Source organism: Heterocephalus glaber, unplaced genomic scaffold (assembly GCF_053883595.1).
Source record: "Heterocephalus glaber isolate CG9 unplaced genomic scaffold, H.glaber_assembly_v1.0 deba00001472, whole genome shotgun sequence".
Taxonomy (NCBI): domain Eukaryota; kingdom Metazoa; phylum Chordata; class Mammalia; order Rodentia; family Bathyergidae; genus Heterocephalus; species Heterocephalus glaber.
Genome location: NW_028258315.1, coordinates 76,296,622 through 76,318,780, shown reverse-complemented (window position 1 = coordinate 76,318,780; position 22,159 = coordinate 76,296,622). Strand labels below are relative to the sequence as shown.

At 36.1% G+C, this 22,159-nt stretch overlaps 1 protein-coding gene across 7 annotated transcripts in view; it reads right to left on the bottom strand.

The window, feature by feature from the left end:
- Window positions 1-22,159, bottom strand: part of Ngly1 (N-glycanase 1) — a 76,985-nt gene that overhangs the window by 35,059 nt on the left and 19,767 nt on the right. For all 7 annotated transcript variants that reach the window (XM_004857793.4, XM_004857796.4, XM_004857795.4 and 4 more), the window contains one exon: window positions 12,963-13,128. In XM_004857793.4, coding sequence (XP_004857850.1) covers window positions 12,963-13,128 — 166 coding nt within the window. The remainder of the gene's footprint in view (window positions 1-12,962; window positions 13,129-22,159) is intronic.

Sequence of the window (22,159 nt, the reverse complement as noted above, 5' to 3'; positions counted from 1 at the left end):
CTGGAAAACAGAATAGGTAAAATTCTGGAAGACATAGCTATAGGCAATGACTTTATGAGCAAAACCCCAATCACACAGGAAATATTACAAGAAATCAACAATTGGGTTCACATCAAATTAAAAAGCTTTTCCACAGCAAAAGAATCACTAACAGAGTGAAGAGAGAACCCACAGAATGGGAAAAACTTTTTAGCAGTTACTCTTCAGACAATGGATTGACATCTAGAATATGTAAAGAGCTCAAAAAAATCAGACCCCCAAATTCAAAGACCCAATCCAAAAATGGGCATCTGAGATGAACAGACATTTCTCCAACTAAGGGGTACAAAGAGCAAATAAATATATGAAAAAATGCTCAGCATCACTGGTCATTTGAGAAATGCAAATTAAAAAAAACTCTGAGATTCCATCTCACTCCAGAAAGAATGGCCACCATCAAGAAATCAACCAATAAGAAATGCTGGTGAGGCTAAGTGGAAAAAAGGAATTCTCCATTTCTGGTGGGAGTGTATACTGAAAATTAGTATGGACATTCCTCAAAAAACTAAAACTAGAGGTTTTGGCCCAGCTGTTCCCCTTCTAGGTATCTTCCCGAAAGTTAAAAGCATCATACCACAGGGATACACACATACTCATGTTTACAGCAGCACAATTTATAATAGCTCTATTTCAGAAAAAGTCCATTTACCCATCAACAGATGAACTGATGAAGAAAATGTAATATTTATATACCATGGAGTAGTAGTCTGCCATAAAGAAGGATAAACTTGAGACATTTTTAGGAATATGGATACATCTTGAAACCATAATTTTAAGTAAAATAAATTGGAATACACATTTAAATATCATATTCTCTTGTGTGAGAATCCCAAAGGATGAATGAGGAGCATAATGGAGGATGGATATTGGGAAGCAGGAACAACATGTTCAAGGGGAAAGCTGAACAAGGGAAGGGTGGGGGAATGGAAGGAAGGGTAAAGGAAAAAAGAGTAAAAGAAAAAAAAAATGGAAACAAAGCTTTCGTAAATGAGGAGAGGAATGGGAAAAAAGAGAAGTAAGATATATTATGTACAGGTACAAATTCCCTATGATGAATGTGATCAATGTGTGTGACAAATATATAATAAAAAATATAAAGTTAAAAAATAAAATGTAATAAAATCTGATATTACGTGTTTGTATACAGTTGACAAGAACAATGCAGGGGTTAGGGCTACTGACCACTGTGAATGGAAAGTAATTTTTAAAAAATTACTTAAGAGCTTTATTAATAGGTGCTATCAGTTTACTGATTTTGGAACAGTGAAAATGTAACTTGTATTACAAATTAAAAACTGGAGTTATTAAAGATCCTGACCAGATATGAAATAATTTAAAGACCTTTAAAAAAAAAAGACCTTTAAAGGTGTATTAAGGAAAAAAAACAGGCTTTTTTCCCCCTTGATACTGGAGATAGAACCCAGGGACTTCACAATGAGGTACATCCCCAGCTTTAAAAACATAAATATTTAAAAAAAAACAAGACAGGGTCTTGCTAATCATGAAGTTGCCCCAGCTGGGCTTGAACTTAAAATCCTCTTGGCTCAGCCTCCCAGAGTGCTGGGATTACAGACATGTGCTACAATGCCTGACTCCAAAACCAGGCTTTTATAAGAAACACATCTGTCATTACCAACAGAGCAGTCTAAGTAAAATAAAAATCCCACATTGCATAGATAATACAGATAGTTTTAGTTTTCTGGTAATTGAGCAAAAAGTAAGCACTTAAAATCTTTTTTTAACAGAACGTGAACTCTGTACTGTTAGAATTATCATCCATTAAAAGATCATTAGCTAATGGTCACTAAATTTACATATTAAGGAAATTATATATACAATACTGCAAAATCACAGTACAAAGACTGAAGTTTGCCCATTTCTGCTCAGCAAGTCCCTCTACTCCCAAGCTTCATAGTATGTTGTCCTTTTGACTCCAAAATATACTGCTACTATTACTGCTACTATTTCTTTGTAAGCATTTAAAATCTTAACCTCCAATTTTTGCTATTGCTTTTCTTATTGCTAGAATTTCATTTTCATTCCTTCTTGGATGACCAGATGATGGTAGTGATGATCAACTGATATTTTCTCAGCTCTACCCCACTCATCCTTGGGAGTGGGTGAAATTTTCAGATAAAGGACTGGCTGCTTTTGTCTCTAACATCTTGTGGTAGGATTTCTGGGTGTCTTTGTGGGCAATCAAGTTGCAGTGGTACTGTCCTTGAGATATCTGCTGACTTGGGATCACATCAATGACTTTGCTCATCTTCTTCATTGCTGTCTTCTCTAGACTGTATTTAGGGAGGTGGGTCCTAGCACTCAACTGAAATGGAATTGTAGTCTACACCTTGAGACATATTCTGTCTCACTGGCCCATCTTGTTCTCCTGCCACCTGGCTGCTAACACTCTCCCTCACTTCTCCCAGCACAAGAGGGCTGTAACATTGTCGTGGATACTCAGAGGGTCGCTGCATGTAGTAAAATGGTCTTCTACAGTAGGGCTGGATACTGTTTGATCTGGCCTTCAAGATACAATATGTACTAGGGCCGGGGATTTAGCTCAGTGGTTCCGCCACCCGCCTTGCAAGCGCAAGGCCGAGTTCGAACCCCAGTACCCCCCCCCCCCCAAAAGATACAGTATGTACTGCAGCTAATTTGATTCAGGGATAATTTAATACTGAATATTCATGTCTGTTTATCTTTTTGTTGACTGTGAATGGTACCATATATGGTCTGTTTGTAAGTGTATTTAATAAATTTTAACTTCTAAAAATTATTTGTGTATATTTTACAGTAGTAGGATAAAATAGACCAATGATAAAATGCACTATCATGTTTTGTTTTGTTTTGTTTTTTGAGTCAGGGTCTTTCTATGCAATTCAAGCTGATCTTGAACTCACTATGGAGCTCAGGCTGGCTTCAAACTCATGGCGATCCTCCTGCCTCAGCTTCCTGAGTGGTTGAATTACAGGCATGTAATGTACAGTGCTGGGAGTACAGGCCCACCATGCCCAGCCATATGCATGTTCTTCATGGATTCATGACATATCTTTTTGTTAATTTTTTACTGTATCTCAGCTATGCAGTTCTTCTCCAAGTTTTTTTTTAACTCTCATAAATCTCCAAAACTATATGCCTGTACATGAATCAATGCAGTTAAAAACCCATGATATTCAAAGGTCAACTATAACCTATCTTTACATTTATGGATGACATATTTAAAAAAAATTACAGGAAAATTAAAACCTATGGAGAATTTATAGATCAGAAATAATATTCCTGGATGTTTCTAGTGTTGATTCTGCACAGATTAATTTAATTTAATGTAACCTCAGTTAAAATTATAAAATTTCCTAAAATCTTGACACTCTACCTACAGAATTCATGTGAAAGACAAAATGTCCAAAATAGCCATCACAACTCTAAATAAGAACCAAAAAGACCTTTAGTGCTTAAGTGCTTATTTTTTTCTTATTGGCCAGATGACCAGAACTATATACATTACACATGCAACACAGATGGCTTTTACTTTACCTTCATAAGTCTATGTTAGGTAATGATACATGAATAATTTTTTTAAGCCTGGTTTTTTAAATATACTTTTAAAGGTTACACAAGATAAATTTGCTTATTGCACATCAAAACACTATGAAACTGTAATAACTAAAATACTGTGATACTGGTTTGGTGAAGAATAAACCAATAGATAAAGAAACAAGAGTCCAGAAAGATTTCTGAGTGAATTCAAAGTATTTAACATGGACACCACTTCAAAGTAGTTCTAAGAAAGACAGACTCTTCAATAAATTGGGACAAGTAGCTAACTGGCTATCAGATACCTACTGTACTTCATTCACTTAACAAAATCTATCTCTAGAATACTATAAAAGTAGACGTGACAGAAGAATATGTTTATGACTGGGTTAGGGCAAATCTTAAAAGACACAAACTATAAAATCAGTAATAGAACATATTTTATGTGAAAATTTTTGAAATTTTAATTTCAAAAGATTCACTAAATGAATTAACAGACAACACTAGGAGGAAAGAATTGCAACATGCCTAACAAAGGAAAGATACATATCTAGAACACATAAAGAACTTCTGCAAATGAGTAGTAATATTAATAAACCCATTAGAAACATTCACAAAGTCTGTAAGATAACTTCAATACAACCATTAAGCAGAAACAGATGCTCTTAACACTTCTGGTGTAAACTGAGAAGTAATTTGTTTGACAGGACCCATTGTAGTATAAAAGTATCCACAGTGGCTCCACACCTCCCTCACAAATGCAAGGTCCTGAATATTCGATCCCCAGTACCGCAAAACAAACAAACAAACAAACAAACAAACCATAAGAAAAGTATCCACATATACTTGATGCTTTGTATCTATCTCAGAGAAGCACTTGTGCACGGGCAGCATTTGTACATCTGATTTCAGAAGAATCTTCACTGAAATGGCATTCAAAACAAGGAAAAATGGTAAACAATCACATTGCCCAGCAATAGAGAACTGGATAAATAATAATATATGTATACTACAGAGCTCTATGGAGAGTTAAAAAGATTTCCAAGACATATTGTAAATGAAAACCATCAAAGAGCTGAATGTGCATGTGGTGATAAAATGTTATGTAAACCTCACGTAACTTAAACTATTTTTATAGATAACTATTTATAGGTATAAATACACGGGAAAAGTTATGAAAAGAAACACATCATAAAATAATTGCTGTTATCTCTGAGAGGAAAAAGAATGGGTCTGACAAGACAGAGGTTAGCTTTTCCTGTATAATATGTACATTGTCAAACAGGAAGATATTCATAATTTAGTTAATGACCTTCTAGAAAATGAATGCTGCCACCCTCTTCCGCAGTCTAGTTGCTTCACGTAGCAGTCAGAGTGATCCTGTTAAGTGTAAGCGAGAGCTGGGGATGTAACCTGGGTAGAGTGCTTGCCTTAGTATGCTCAAACCTGAGATTGGGGTATGGGATATGTAAGCTAGATCATGTTAGTCAATAGGCTGCCTTTCAATGATTTTCCATCATTCAGAATAAAATTCAAAATGTCTTGTTCTTCCAGCTGGCCCCCTGTGGTAGGCTGAAAAACAGACTCCTAAAATATCCTAATCCCTGGAGCCCACGAATATGGTTACTTTAGATGGTGGTGGTAGTGGTGGGGGTTTCCTTGCAGATATGATAAAGGATCTTTACTTCAAGCGATTATCCTGGAATATCTGGATGGACCTTTAATGTAATCACATATATCCTGATAAGAGGGAAGCGGGAGACTATACAGAGAGACAGGCAAGGGGAAGAGGGGACACAGTGATTTGAAGATTCTGGCTGTGAATACATGAGAGATGCAGCCACAAACCAAGGACTGGCAGCAGCAGCTTCCAGAAGCTGAATGAGGTAAGGAATTGATTCTCCCTCTGGAAGGAGCATAGCTCTTCTGACACTTTGATTTTGCTCTGTGATATTAATTTTAAACTTCCAGATTTTAAAATTATGAGAGAATAAATTTTTTTTTAAATCATCAAGTTTAAAGCTGGATACAGTGATGCATGCGTATAATCCCAACTACTCAGGAGGCTGAGGTGCGATTGTGAGCTCAAGGCCAGCCTGGGCAATACAGTGAGACTCCACCTGGGGGAAAGGGTAATAAGTCACCAAGTTTGTGGTAATTTGTCATAGTTGCCACAGGAAATTTATGTATTCCCTTACCACTCTTATTTATTCTACTACGGCCACAATGCCCACCCTGCTATCCCTTCCATTTCAGTGGTGTTAGTGCCCTCTACCTGAATTCTTCCCTGATAATCCAATACCAAACAGCATTCTTCAATACTCATTCTTGATTCTGTTTTGTTTTTTGGTACCGGGGATCGAACTTGGGTCCTTGCGCTTGCTCAGCAGGCGGCGAAACCACTGAGCTAAATCCCCGGCCCTCTTGATTCTGTTATTCTGACTTGGATGCCTTCATAACATTCATCATTATTTGACATATGTGATTTAGATCAGTACATGTTTGCAGTACATGATTATATTTATTGGGGGGAGTTGGTATTTGTACATAACATATCTTAATTCTTATCTCCTTTTCTCTTCTCTTCCCTCCTCCCCATCTTCCTTCCTTCCCTTTCCATTTACAAAAGATCTTGGGTTGTTTTCCTTGTCTGTCTCTCCCCACCATACCAGGTACTTTGTTTTGTTCACCACTATATTCTCAACACCTAGAGCTATGCTTGCTATACAAGGGATATGCAGTACATATTTGAATGAATAATGGAAGGACCAAATAGACTAGTCTCAAATTATTATTCTGAATCCATACTGTTCATCAAATAGTCATTATCAAGACAGGCTAATGAGAAAGGACAGCATATTTGTATTTCTGTGTTATAGACTTCAGGCATAGATGAGCAGGTTTCCTGTGAGAAGTATGACTGCTGAACAGTCAGATTCCTTTCAGGGTCAGTATCATTAATATTGGCCCTGAGAAATACAAGTGGACTTCTGTCTGCATAGGACAGCTGCTCAGAAATCTCAGGCAGAGTGGGTGTTAAAGGGAGTGCTGATTTAGATGCTAATTCCTACAAAGACACTATTTAGAGCATGCAGAGTTTATCCTAAAAATATAACTAAGACTTCAAACTTATAAATTTAGCATCTTCAAAAACATCATATAAATATAAATAGATTTGTAGTAACTCTTCAGTGACAAAATAAAATTAACAAGTTTAGGCCCTAACTCTACCTTCTGAAAACCACTGGTATCAGTGAACAAAAGATAAAGAATGAAAAGAAAAATAGGTAGAAATTATCAGTAGACATAGCCTCATCCTAAGATGTACATTTACAACTCAACATTCTTATCACTTGTCTTCATATGCAATCTAGTAGGTCAACATATATTAACACTTTTTCAAAATGACAAGAGTTTTTCCTCTTCTACAAAGGCATCTTATGTGTTTCTGGAACACTTAATCATGAGAAACCTTCCGTCTACCAGGCCAGTCCTGTCAAACCACACTTCCCTGAGCCTTAATTATCTCTAGAGGTGTCTCAGCACAGAGTGACAAGGTCCCCACACCTGCTCTAAGCCACATTTTTTCTGTCATAAACCAGAATGATAACAGCTCACTATTACCACCAGATTTCCTGTATCAATGATTTCTTACATGGTAAAATAATCCCTTAGCCACTGGAGTCATTATTATTCATAGTCTAATCAAACTCCAGCTGATATACTCATTATGCCCACCACTCTATTTATTTCCCGAATGTTCAAAATTCCTTTATCTCTTCCTCTTCCTGTATTCCATATTTCTATAACATTTTCATGCAACAGAACTTTTAGCAATAAAAGAAACAATTTTATATATGTACTATCCAACAAGGGTTGTCATTAACAACTTGTGGTTACTGAGTTTCTGAAGTACGCTAAATAGGAATGAAGAGCTCAATTTTAAATTTTACTTAATTTAAACATAAAAGCACGTGTGTCACACTGTTTTCAACAACCTCTACTATTCTTTCTGTTCTCTGTCTTTTCAATCTTGGTAATCTCTTCTCCTTCTTGGCTTTACCTCTCACCATGAAGTGAATTCCAAGGCTTGACCTTTTAGGTAAACTCCAGCCAGGCCCATCTTTCCACCTGTCAGTCCAGACAATTTGTAGTAGGTACCTCAAGCTAGACTTCTGCTTTCAAGTCTGTTCTACTTCAATCTGTGTAAGAAACATAATTTATTTCTTTTTACCTCTAATTCCTTTGGGAAAAAAAACCCTGAAGATAAACCCAGTTTATATTGATCTGCCTGAAATCAATGTCAACTAAAACATGGTCTTATCCTGCCCTACTATCACATTGCATTAAGAGAGGTGAAGGAAGCAGAATGCCATCCAAAGGATAAGAACACCAGACAACAAGAACAACAAGGTCACTGAACACCTCACACAACCAAACTGCATTCTCTCTGCTCTGCAGCAGAGCCTACACTTCTATCTCCATGTATGTTGTTCATTCACTACACTTGGAAGGAGATTCCTGGTCCCTCTCTTATGTCCTTTTTGGCCCTAAAGGAAAAGCCCAATCTTTTATTTATTTTCACACTAGTCTAATATTAGCCAATATGGTCTTTATTTCTTATTTTAATTAAAAGTTCTTAAATTTGAAAGAGTGTGTATACACACACACACACACACATATGTACATGTTTGTTAAAAGTCATACTCCTGTATGATGAAGTTATGGATGGTTTGGCTTATCTTCACCTTATTTTCTGAATTTTATAGAACAAAAAAAATGCATTTTGTTTATACCTACAGGGGAAAAATGCTGGGGCAAGTGTCAGTAGAGACCATCAACAGACTTTATGGGACACACACTCAACTTCTTAGCTAATAGATATAAAGGATTTTTAGTACACTGACAAGACCATTCCCATGGTGAGGATAGACAGACAAATACATCAGGATAACTATGCTGATGTTCCTTTTTGTGGATTCTGTTCCTTGAGAAATTTCCTGATTATTATTTGCCTAAAGGGAAAGATGTGCTGGACAAAACCAGAACATCGTGACTGAGATATTTCTCACTACAATTTATTCATATGGCAAGATGTTATATTTAAAGCTGCACATCAAACATTACATTTGCTAGACCCTGTCTCACATTGAGTTTTCAGTATATTTTAATTTTCATAATCTGTTCAGCTGTTGCATAAGACAAGGCTATATCACTCACTATCTCTCCCCTCTGCAGCCTAGCACAATGACTCAAATGCAGGATGCATCCAGTTAAGTACCTGAAAAACAGGCATTTATATAAGGTATCATAAAAAGGACCACAGTGCTTTGAGGCTGGACAGGGCCTTCATGATCATATATTGATATGCACTCTTATTTTATATTTAGAAAAAACCCTATTAATATAAAAAGAAAAGAATGGTCTCAAGGTCAGTAAATCTAATGCAGAATCAAGTCTAAGGTTCAGGCTAGTCATTAAAAACAAAGAAATGATACAGTAGAACATTAAAAGACAAAGACCACCAAGATATAAGGGGTAGCAAATAACACATTTAAAATTGATTAAATGGCTAAAAACTTTTTTAAAACCCCAAATCCTCAGAGGGATTTCCAGTTTTAGTTTCTGGTTTCTTCCAAGTGAGTTTTCACTCCCATCAATAACAAAAGATTAATAAACCGAAAATCAAAAATTTTTCTTGGACCTATCATGGGACTGAGGTCATACGGCAAATAGTCATCTCATAATCCTGAAAGAAAGGCAAATATGCAGAATTGTGGCCAAGATGTGTTTACATGTAGCAGAAACCTTGGAGTAATGACTTTGTAAGGAGACTTAAATGGTGATTCTGACAAATTGCTGGAGGCTCACAATGGATGAACTTGGGAGTGAGAACTGTGGTACATTTTGCTTCCAGAAATCCTGCCAGGTTCTTGTGATAAAGAACCAAAAAAGACCTGTTATAGCACTATAAAGCAGAAGGGAAGAGTAAGAACAGTGAGTTATAGCTAAGCATGCTGCACAATTAAGGCCTACGTGCTAGAGAAAGAGATTCTACCAGAGACTTTTCTGAAACCCTTAAAATCTTCCTTTCTACCTGTTGTAGGGGAAAAACTAAGGCACCTGTGAATTTCACAAACCCAGGGATGTAGGCCCCAGCCAAAATACTGAGATTTAATCTCAACATTATAGGACACCCTCACCCACCCATCCACCTCACCATGACATCAACAGGGCTCCAGTACAACCACAGTGGCTCACAATAAAGAGATGTAAAGGAAGCAGAAAGCCATTGAAGAGATGAGAACACCAGACAACAAGAGCAGATGATACTGAAGCCTCTGATACCTCCAGCTACAGCAAACATTAAACACAGCCCAACTTTTAACTAGATTAGCATAAAAGCTTACACAAAGGCCCATTTACCTCACTTCCTATTACTTAATACATTATGGACAGCTCCTAACAAAAATTTCAAAGCACGCTAAAAGGCAAGAAAAGAATCTAAAGAGAAAAAGTAAGAATTAGAGTGATTCAGTACAAACTTTGAAATTAACAGATAAGTAATTTAAAATAACTATATTACTTTATATGTTTGTATGTTTATATATTTCATGTTATGGGCTTTAATGGAAAAAGAAGACAACATATAAGAACAGATGAGTAATGTAAACAAAGATAAAAACTCTAAAAAAAGAGGAAATACTAGAAATCAAAAACACTGGAATAGAAATAAAGACTACCTCTGATGGGTTTATCAGCAGACTGGACACAGTCAAGGAAAGAATCAGTGAGTCTGAGGACAGATAACGGAATCCTCCAGACTGTAATACAAACAGGAAAGATAAAAGGAACAGAACATTTTAGAACCATGGGAAAATTTCAGGACAGGACAGAACTGTCCTGTCTAAGAATTGCAGCAAATTGAAGCCCAGAGATAAATGAAGGTAAAATAAAATATAAGTTAAAATATCAGAAGAAAAGAGAGAAAGAGCAGAAGAAATATCTAAAGTAACAATGCCTGAGGATTCTCAAAAGTTAGAGACCAAACCACAGACCCATGATGTTCAGAGAATACCAAGCAGGATATATATTCCTAAATCTAAACCCAGGCACTTTTTATTCAAACTGCAAAAAGCCAAAGGCAAAGAGAAGATTTCGAAAGATTTGAAAATACAGTAGAAAATGCAGAGTGAAATATTTAAAGTATTGCAAGAAAAAAAACGCCCTACCAACCTAGACTTCTATGTGTTGGTGATACTATCCTTCAAAAATGAGCAAGAAATAAACACTTTCTCAAGCAAACAAAAACTGAGACAAGGTCCCGAGTTCGACCCCCGGTACCCCAAAAAACAAAACAACAACAACAAAAAACTGAGAGACTTGGATCTTTATTAGCAGACCTGTCCTGAAAGAAATATAGAATTTCTTTAGGGAGGAGAAAAATGATATAGCTTAGAAAATCGGGTCTACATGAGAAAATGAAGTATATCAGAGAAGGAATAAATAAAGGTAAAATAAAATGTTTTATTTTTCTTATTCTTACTTAATAAAAAAAACTAATAACAATATCAATGTATTGCGTAGTCACAATACATGGATAAGCAAAAGGAATGACAGCAGGGTTGTAAGGGATAAGAGGGAAGAACTGAGACAATTCTGTTAAGTTACCTGCATTCTACATGAGGCACTATGGTAATTTTGAAGGTATGCTTAAATTAGTTAAAAATGTATACAGTAAATCAGGGCAATCACCCCCCACCCCCAATTAATGCCCTAGAAAATATAGTATTAAGAAATGACTTAGAGATACAAACTCAAAAGAAAAATTACTTTGAGTAAATTAAATTTAATTACATAAAAATTCAAAATAAAAATACTATAGTTGAAACAATTAAAATTCTAAGACCACTAAGATAATAATAACAATTGTTGGATGAGGAATATGACAGACATTTCTCTAAGCTGTTTAGAAAGTATTAATTTATTTCTTAAAATTATTATTCCTATTTTCAAATGAAGACACTGAGGCATGGAGATACTTGTTCAGTCAAGCTGAGTCAGTAGTGGCACTGAATTTACACAGAGATGGTTGGCTCACAAATTTACTCTTAATAATGTCTCTATTAATAAAGTAAAACAATAGTTTAATCATATGGGTTAATTCTGGAGATGGTTTATGTCAGATTCACATTAAATCTCACTACTTCAAACTAATAATCCCATCATATATTCCATGGGCTAAATTACTTAACCTAAAGTATTCATGTATCAATGATTAAAATGAAAATACATTCAGGTAATAAATAAAAAAGGTTTACAAGCGAATGTTCAGAAGACTGAAATAGACATTTGTCCAAAGAACACATACAAATGGCCTAAAATGAGCATGAAAAGATGATCAATTAGAGCGAGGCAAATCAAAACTATAGAAGAGATACCACCTAACCCCTGACAATTACATAAAACTGAAAGGAAATAGTAAATGCTGGTAAGGATGTGGAGAAACTGAAATCTTTGCACTGTCGATAGAAATGTAAAATAGTAGCTACCATGTAAAGCAGTGTAGCAATTCAAGAAATACCATATGATCCAGCAATTCCATGTCTGGGTATATATCCCCAATAATTAAAAAGATATCTGTACAATAATTAAATTTATTTTAATTGAACTTTGTGCAACAAAGACATTTGATTTGTACAATAATTATTTGTACAATAATTAAAAAGATATCCTATTTTCATAGAAACATCACCACAACAGCTAAAAGATAAAAGCAACCCAAGTGTCCATCAACAGATGAACAGAGAAGCAAAACATGGTGTATACATATAATGGAATATTATTCATCTCTAAAACGGAAGAACACTCTACAATATGTTTGTTATAGCATCAGCATGAATGAATGTTGAGGAAATAATGGTAAATTAAATCAGTGAATCACAAAAATACAAATGCTGTATGATTCCACATTTACATGAGATTAGTGTCAAAATCACAGAGACAGAAAGCAGAATGGTAGTTGCCAGAGGCCAGAGGGATGGTGAAATAAGAAATGCTTACTGGGTACAGAGCTTCAGTTTTAAAAGACAAAAAGAGTTATAGCACTGGATGGTGGTGATGGTTATATAGCACTGTGAACACTTAACAGCACAGAACTGTACATTTAAAAATGGTTAGGATAGTAAATCTCACAGATGTATTTTACCACAATATAAAAAAGTTTGGAAAATACACCTAATATACTATTAAAATATATCTAATATACTCTTAAAGTCTGTATAGAAAGAAGTTATATATTTACAATGTATACAGCAAAAGGCACTATATCAATCAGTATTTGTTTAGCAATGATGCATATTTAGTAAGAAATCATGTAATGCTGCTACCTTTATCCAATTTTCTAGCTCTGGATAATTTTTCTTGTGATTTCCTTTTTAGTTCTTTGACTGGAATACAAGCCAATGCTTTCTCCTGAAGAATGGGATTTTCATAGAGCAGTACATGCTGAATGTTGGACTGAAGAACTTTTAGAATGGTTGAATCAGCAGTAACCTAATAGGAAAAAATGTAGTGAAATTAGCTTTTCACTGTATGCTACAAAAATAACACATAACAAAAACCTTTGTGGTTCTGTGATTTCATAGATAAAGGAAGGATGCACAAATTCACTGAAATACAATAATTATACACAAATCCTTACAATATTAGTATTAGGAGATAGCCACATCTATGTCAGAGTCTAAGATGATCTATTTTTTCCCTCTATATATATTACAGAGGATGTATTTAAACAGGGATATGCTGAATTCTTGACCATAAGCTTTGCTCAAGATAGTGCTCTGAGCAATGCATTGGACAGCTGTTTTTTGACTCTTTTTTTTTTTTGGTACGGGGGATCGAACTAAGGACCTTGTGCTTGTGAGGCAGGCGGCGGCACCACTGACCTAAATCCCTGGCTCTGACAGCTGTTTTTACTTCAAATCCTTATAAAGTACAGCATAAGCAAAGGAGGCATGATTTTAAGGAAGCAAAAATTTTGAGAAACTCCTAAAAGAGGAAAAGCAGATTATGAATGAACTAAGGGAAAAAAACCAAGGCAATATGCTCTTGAGACAGAGTGGTGATGAAAAGTGAAAACAGTTTCCAAAATAATCCCCAAAACAGAGAAGCAAAAGGATCCACACAGCATGAAGGGACTTTGGAGTAAGGTTTCTGGAGACTAGCCTGGTTCTGCAGAAGAAACAGCTGGTCATTTTGGCTTTCCCTTCCTGTCATGTCATCAGCAAAGAAGTCTGCCTCTGAGCAGGTAGACTGAGTGCAACAGCCCCAAAAGTTAACAGGAATAATCAAGACTAGAACTCCTTTGGCAACACCATGCAGCATGTCTTGCCCCACCTATAGTTGCTGGAAGCAAATGCAGTATTCATAGAGTAGCAAGGACTGTCAAATGCATATGGATCTACAAAAACAATATATACTGCTGAGAAGATACTAATCTTTTTTTTTTTTTTTTTTTGGTACTGGGGATTGAACTCGGGTCCTTGCGCTTGCGAAGCTGGTGGCAGAACCACTGAGCTAAATACCCAGCCCCCGAAGATAGTAATCTTATAAATACATTAAAAAGTAAAAATGTGTATTTTCAGGATATGAATATACTCTACAGATGCTCCTTGATTTAATGATGGGATTATATATATCTCGATAAACGATCTGTTATGGTTCAGATCTGAACTGTTCCCTCAAAGTCTCATGTGATCAGAGGTGGAAGTTTTGGAAAATCATTAGATCATGAAGCACTAAACTCATCAGTGGATTAGTCCATTGATGAATTCATAGATGAATGCTCTATTTGGAGGTGGGGCCTGGATGGAGAAGGTAGGTCACTTGGGGGCATGACCTGAAAGGGTGTATTCTTCTTGTTCGTGGCTCCTTCCTCTTTCTGCCATGGCTTTCCACCATGCCATTTTTGTCTTGGAGCCAGCCAATCATGGATAGCAATCTCTGAAACCAAGTGCCAAAATAAACTTGTTTTCCTTGAAGTTGTAGATGTCAGGTATTTTGTCCCAGTTATAGGAAAGCTGACTAATATACTATCATAAGTTGATAGTGTCTTCAGTTGAAAATGCATTTAATACACTTAATCTACTAAATGTTAACAGTACAGTGCTCCCTGAATCAGTTGTTTAGCTTTGTGATGGTATGGCTGAATGGAGCTATAGATCACTGCTACTGCCCAGTATCACCACAGATTATTGTACTGCAAATCACTTAGCCCAGGAAAAAAATCGAAATTCAAAATTACAAATACAGTTTCAACTGAATTCATATTATATTTCTTCTACATCACTGTAAAGTAGAAAAATCAAGTTAAATTAAGTCAAATCACTGTAAGTCAGAGATCATTTGTACTCAGAAAAAGACTCTACTATGTACTGTGGAAATAAAAATTTAAATAGTACAGAAGGAAGTACAGATGATATTAAACAAAATAAAAACAGCAAAAGAATGATTAATTGTGGTAGTTTATACTAGTAATACCAGCATTTGGGAGGTCAAGGCAGAAGGCTCATGAGTTCAAAGACAGCCTGGGGTAGACAGCAAGACCTTATCTCAAAAACCAATGAACCAACAAACAAGCAAAAACAAATAATGATCAGTTAAAAAAAATTAAAGGCATTTTCTGAGAATAAAGCATAGAAATAATAGAAATGAATAAATAATAGAAATGTTTTCAAATCCAGTTAACAGAAATTCTAGAATGATGGCAGTAACAATGGAAGAAACATCTCAAAGAAACAGAAGTACATTTCACACAACTGAAAAGCCATCATAAATAAAAACAAAAACAAAAATATGATAGAACTGCATTTATCATGAAATATGAAGGAAAAAGAAAGCTAGCAAAGAGGAGGGGGAAAGAACACTAATATCAGAAAAAATAGCAGTAAGATAGCCTGGAAAGTTTGCAGAGGATATACTTAGCATATTTGGAAGGATCAGAAAAACAGGGTGCTCAGTACCTAGAGAAATATGGGGGAAATGGTGGGAGGATAAAGCCAAGGGTGAAGGTAGGTTGGTAACCAGCTAGACCTTTTATGTCTCTTTCCAATGTTACGGGAAGATATTAAAGGTATTCAAACAAGAGAGTAAAATGATGATACCTGTATATTAGAATATCCCTCCAGCTGTTACATGGAGAAAGTAGGCATCAGGCAGTCTGACAGGGACTACTACAGTATCCAAGAGAGCTAGTGGCTTAAACTTAGGTGCTTACAGTACTAGTAGAAAAAAGTGAATGGGGACAACTCATTCGGGACCCCTCCTGTCTCTCAGAAACTATTCCTATTCCCATCCCTATTCCTCAATATATTTCTAACTATTAACCTCCATTGTTCCTCAGAATTCATTCTTTGACTTCATGGAACACAATCAGCATTATCTGACATCTAGAAGGTTGGGAGTTGCATATTTCCCCCCGATATCATCTTGGAGGTCCCATGGAGATCTTTGGAAGGAGGTATGAGTTTGCTTTTGTTTCATGGCACCCCTAAATATTTCGACTGGATTCTGACTCATTCTCATTTTGTCAGCAACCTATATCTTGTCTTTTTGTTAAAATGGTGATATATTTAAGTTGAGTGGATGGGAAGGTTATGTTTCTCTTTTTCTTTGATGAGACATTTTATTTTTGCAGGCAGGGTCTTGTATCCCTGTATTTATGCTGCATTTACTTTCTAGTTGCTGAATTTACTTGTATACCTTGCTTGACCTGTTTGATGGTTACAAGATGGTTTGTTGTCTTATTTTAGATAGTGGCGCTGGGGAAAGGTAACATTGGTGGTCCTGTAGTAGACTTGATACTAACCAAAAATGTGAATTTGTAAAATGCTGTAAAATAGATTATATCTGAAATATACATGCACACAATCTTTACCGGTCCCTTATATAACTCTAAGAAACAGTGGTTACTATGCCAGCTAATTAACTGTTCTTAGAGCAGCTGCTACTCTCAAAGCAGAGGACAGGTTTCCCCAGTACCTTCTGGTTAGTCCCCCACTGAAGCCAGTGGGAATGTTGGCTAGACAGACAGCTAGATTCCTTTCTGGAGACATATCTCTGGTTGTGTGGAACCAATGAAAGCTGAGAGAGTAACTGAGAGGCCATAGCTGGGGTGATTCCCCAGTGGGCACCCAAAGGCTCCTCAGTGGAAGCTGGCTCCTGATGGCCCTACTAGGTAACCAACAGAGAACTCTCTACTTACCTATCATCCCTACCTGCACTCCTCAGTGAGATGAAAAGTAAAACTCTCTCAGTGATTTCCTGGTATCCTCTGTCCCAGAGTGACCTGAAGATCCCCTTCCTTGAACCTCCATTAAGGGTTGACCAACAGGTTTCAACTTTTCTCTGTTAGTACGATAAGACTCCCTCTTCAGAAATGTCTTGATACATTTATGGGGCCAGAAACAGGTGAAAACAATAACCTTCTAGATCCTCAAGAAAGTTTTGCTAGGAGGAAGGTCTAAGTTAAGAGAGAACCTCCAAGTTTTTTCTTTTCATTCCAACTGATTGGGAGTTAGCTTTGGAACTCCTTGGCTCCCTAGACCTGACCTGAGTGCACTTCCCCCAGGAAATAGTTAAAATTACCTTTAACAGTCTGTCCCTTTAGAGGGAACAGTTACATGTGGCTATCAAAACAGCAATTTTGACTATCAAACAACTGTGGCTATCAAAGCAACAACAGGAAGCTTATATAGCTGGGTATTCCAATCAGATAAACCATCAGCCTAGGGCCCATCCTAAAAAACTGTCTTTGCTTTCACAGGTGTAAAAGCTTTTTATTCCTTCTGATTCTTTTTCTTTTTTGGTACCCGGTCTCAAACTCAGGACTTTGCTCCTGCCAGGCAGGCGCAGTGCCATTGAGCTACATCCCCGGCTCTTATTCCTTCTGATTTTTATTACAAGAGACCTCTGCTAATTAACTTATAAAAAGTTCTGACTAGTCTATTTATATAGTAACAAACCTAAAAAATGTAAAAGGGTAATTCAACTTAGCCAAATATATCTGAGTACATTCTGGTCTATTAACAATTGTTTTATGTGTGCCTGTCTGTTCAATTTGTGACGGGTTGCAACATCTACAGCTGTTTTGTTTGAGCTCAACAATTTTTTCTTCTTTTTGCCTTTTTGGATTTTTAAAATATTTATGTCTACAACTTATGTTGGTTTATAGAGAAGTGTCATTAGAATTAAGAACATGCTTCCACCTAGGTTGCCAGCTGCTCAAAATGATTTCAAGACTGGTTTTACAAATGCAATGCATACTGCTGTCTGTGTACAATAACTTGGGAGTCTTTCATTGGTCAAGAACAATGTGTTAATTGTTATGATCTGATTCTCATAGGTCATCTGAAAAATTTGTTAAGATAATTAAACGGAGGGATGAGGATTTAGCTCAGTAGTTCCACCGCCTGCCTCGCAAGCTCAAGGTCCCGAGTTCAATCCCCAGTACAAAAAAAAAAACCAAACTCACACAAGATAATTAAATGGGGATCCCTTAGGCTTGGGGAAACTGGTGGATGAGACTTCCCCTAGTGAATAAAGGAGCAGCTGCCTGGAAACTGTATTCCAGTCTTTATTCACTAATGGGGCCCCAATGATTTCCACAGCCTTATGGAAGACACACCCCAACAAATACTGCTAAACACATTATTGTAACATGTTTATGCTGGTTATCATCAAAAGGTTAAGAGTTTGTTTTTTTTTATTAAAAGATGCTCTTGGTACAAAATTAAAGAGACATATAGTCCATATAGTTATGACACTCATTGCTAATTTCATGGTGCAGTAAATGTATTCATGCCTTCTGGGTGTACAGGTCTTCTAAGATGTAAAACTAGGATTGTTTACGTTGATAACTTTTTCTTTTAGATTCAGGTATCTGCCTTTCTCTTGTGCTCCAGCTACTTGGGATAAGAGGTACATGTCAACCCAGCATGGGACCATAAGTCAAATGATAGTTTTTTTTTAAGTGTATGTGATTTGCATGTTAAATGTGTCACTACAGTTAAAGATGCTCAGGCATTGAGCAGTCCAGACAATGTCACACACTTCTCCAATCACATCCTATTAAAGGATAACAAATGAGGTGAGAGCTTTGTGTACTAGATGGAGATGATTAACTAAAAAGGGTATTCCATATTAAGACAGACATTTAAGGGCTGGGGATTTAGCTCAGTGGTGCTGCAACAGCCTCGCAAGCACAAGGTTCTGAGTTTGATCCCCAGTACCACACAAAACAAGAAAAAAGATAGACACTTAAATGTGTTTCAAAGATAGTATCATGATTGTCATGATGAAATACTATGTGTGGCTCTTGATCTCAAGTTTTCTCTGTAAACTTTATTATTGTCGTCTGTTAACATTCTGAAGGGATTCTACTATGATTGGTAAGAAATAACAGTCCTCTGGCTATACTTTATATTTCAAAGTGCTTGATATCCAGATGAGATTATAATAGTTAACCTCACTGCTCCCATGCAATACTGACGTAACTGATCTTCTCTTATGGGTGTTCAACAACTGAAGTTTGGAGACCAGACCTAGAAAAGTAACTGGACTAAGAAGGCAGCCAATATTTTGGCTCTGGCCCTTCAAGGTCAATGAGGACACAGGACATAAGGGAACCTTTTTTATAGGATCCAGCCACTTTAGTGAGTCATCCAAATTCCTGTGCAGGAAGATTGCTGGATCCCAGAGGACAAAAATCAACAAATGTACTGTGTGCCAAAAAAGAGAGTCACCGAAGAAGGAAAAGTCTCCCATGCTTTCACAGAAAGCAACATGGTCAAACACTGTGACCCAACCTGGCAAGTGACAATGACAGAGGAGCTGAGAGGCTCTGTACGTGGTTCCAAAAGTAATGCCTGAGGAGACTTATTCGACATTGATAGACAGTAAAAGGTTAAGTTTGATTAACACAGGTCTCACTTTAACTTGGTCTTAAACACCCAGTAGAAAAGTGTAACCAAAAGACGTACGAACACAGTATCATAGTAATAAAAGCTACATATAAAAAGGGGTTCTAATTGCTGACCCCTTCTGGCAGTTTCCAGCCACACTGATAAATGACCACTGTCATGGTTCAGTGTGGTCAAAAAACTACAGTGGAAGCTATAAAAGCTCAACAAGAGTCTTTAAATTCCTTAGTTAAAATTGTCCTTCAAAACCACCAAACTCTCCATCTTCTTACAGCTAAAACTAGAGGAATGTATGACAAGACATATCAGTTATAGACTATGTAGTGAGACCCTGTCTCAAAAACAAAAAAACTCAAAAAATTATTTAAAATATGCATTTACACCAACATTCAGTAAATGATATGCTGTTAATTTTTTTAGAATTAAACATTATTTAGTTCTTCTTTACAATATTTTATGCTGTATACAGTACACTGCCAGTGGCATAATGATATAATTTATATACAAATAAACAAAAATATATTTAGAGTATACGCTCAAAAATATTTTATGATAGCACACATGAAGTACAGAATTCCAATAGACAAGTATATAACAAAGATACAATGGTGAGCATGGGGAAGAGCAGTTAAGATATGTGAACACACAAGATCCGGGATATCTGTATGTTACTGAATTGTTTCTATAATAGGACAGATTACAAGAAAGGTTCTCACACACTAATCTACTTGCTAAAAATGCAGACTTCCAAGTTCACCCCTCTTCATCAATTCAGACAGTTTGGGATTATGTTCAGAAATCTACATATGATACTAGAAGAGCAATTATACATGAAAACTGGCTTGTATGAAGGTATTAATTTCCACTGAGATGACTTGCCAGACTGGACACAGTCCATGTGAGATTCCATAGCAAACAGGGGAGAAGAGACGGATACAGGCACAGAAGAGGAATGAGCCTTTGTTAAAAAACAACATTTTTTAAGTTTAACAGAAGGGATAAATGCAACAGAAGTTTTGATATAGATTTGCTGATAAGAAATCTAGGGACTCTGCAAGGGAGAATATGTTCCTTTAGCAGAACTGATATAAAAACAAACAAAAAAAGTCTCCATTTTGTTTTAAAGAATTCTTATAAAAATGAGGTACGTAAAGTAACATCTTTTTTTAATGAGAGGGCAAGAACTCATCCAGAGTATTTTTATTTTTCATTTACTCCTTTCCAGTATGGACATTACCTCATTCATTGTGATTTTAATGGCATTGAGTGATCTTGAACAATAAAGTTTATTTTCTTGCCTTATTTCTTTACATATTCATTGGCACAACTGAAAAAAACTAAGTCATAAAAATAGAAGGTTGCTGATTGCACGGCGATTACAGCAGCTGGGTAAGCATGTACTAACGCTGCATAAGGCAGCAGTTAATTGCCAGACAGAATAAAAGTTATTTGGAGTTCAAGTGGAAGTTTAAAATGTGAAATCTGTTTTAGATCAAAGAGACTTTTTCTTCACTAATCATACTTCCAATTATTTTGGTTTCTGATGTGAGATATATTTAAGACTTTATAAGAAAGAAAGTACAATGGGTATGATTCAGTTGAATCATGTGACCTAATCAGGGAAAGCTGGAGTAGCAAATTCACTTCTTTGGTGAAGAATCAAGGCTCCCCAAGCCCAATAGCAATCTTTCCACTTTGATGTAACCCTTTACTCTTGTGGCATTTAGATTTAGTCTGTTTTTAAAGATGAAGGCTCTGTTCAGTAATGAATTTTTAAATAACAGTTTTAATCAATTTGGAATTCAATAAACATTTACCAACAAAATCCTTTTTTCAATTTATAAAAGTACTATGTTGTTGCAAAAAAATCAAGAAATACTGAGTGCTATAAATAATATTAAGTTATCTAATAACTTTTCCATTCAGAGAAAATCATGGTTAAGGTGTCTGTGTAGGGCTTTCCAGACCCTCTCAAATTTTATGTATATATGTACATTTTTTCTTGGAGACATGGTCTCACTTTGTAACTCAGGCTGGTCCTGAACTCACTATGTAGCCCGGGCTGCACTCAAATTTGCAGTGATCCTCCTGCCTCAGCCTCCCACGTGCTGGGATTACAGGCGTGTACTACCATTCCCAGCTTGTACATATGTTTTTGATAAGAAAAATTGAAATGTTACATATATACAAAACTTGCTGTTTAATTTTGGAATTGTTTGCTTTTTTCCATATAATAATACTTTTTATATAAATGAAGCAGGAGCTAAAGTAAACTAGGGCACATTTGGCCCTGATGTTATGTGTCAAAATACCACTTGGACCTGTCTATTTAAATCTACATTTGGGCCAGGGATTTAGCTCAGTGGCACAGCGCCTACCTTGCAAGTGAAAGGTCCTAAATTTGATCTCCAGTACCAAAAAACCCCAAAACTACATTCTAGGATTTTTCACAACAAAGATTAAATAAATATAAGCATTGCTGAGTACAAAAAAATAATACTTTTCATGTCAAAACAGACAATATCATCCTTTTAAACACATGCTAAGTATACCAAAATAAGTACACAATATGATTAGGAAATCCCTTACTGAAGGGCATTTAGGTA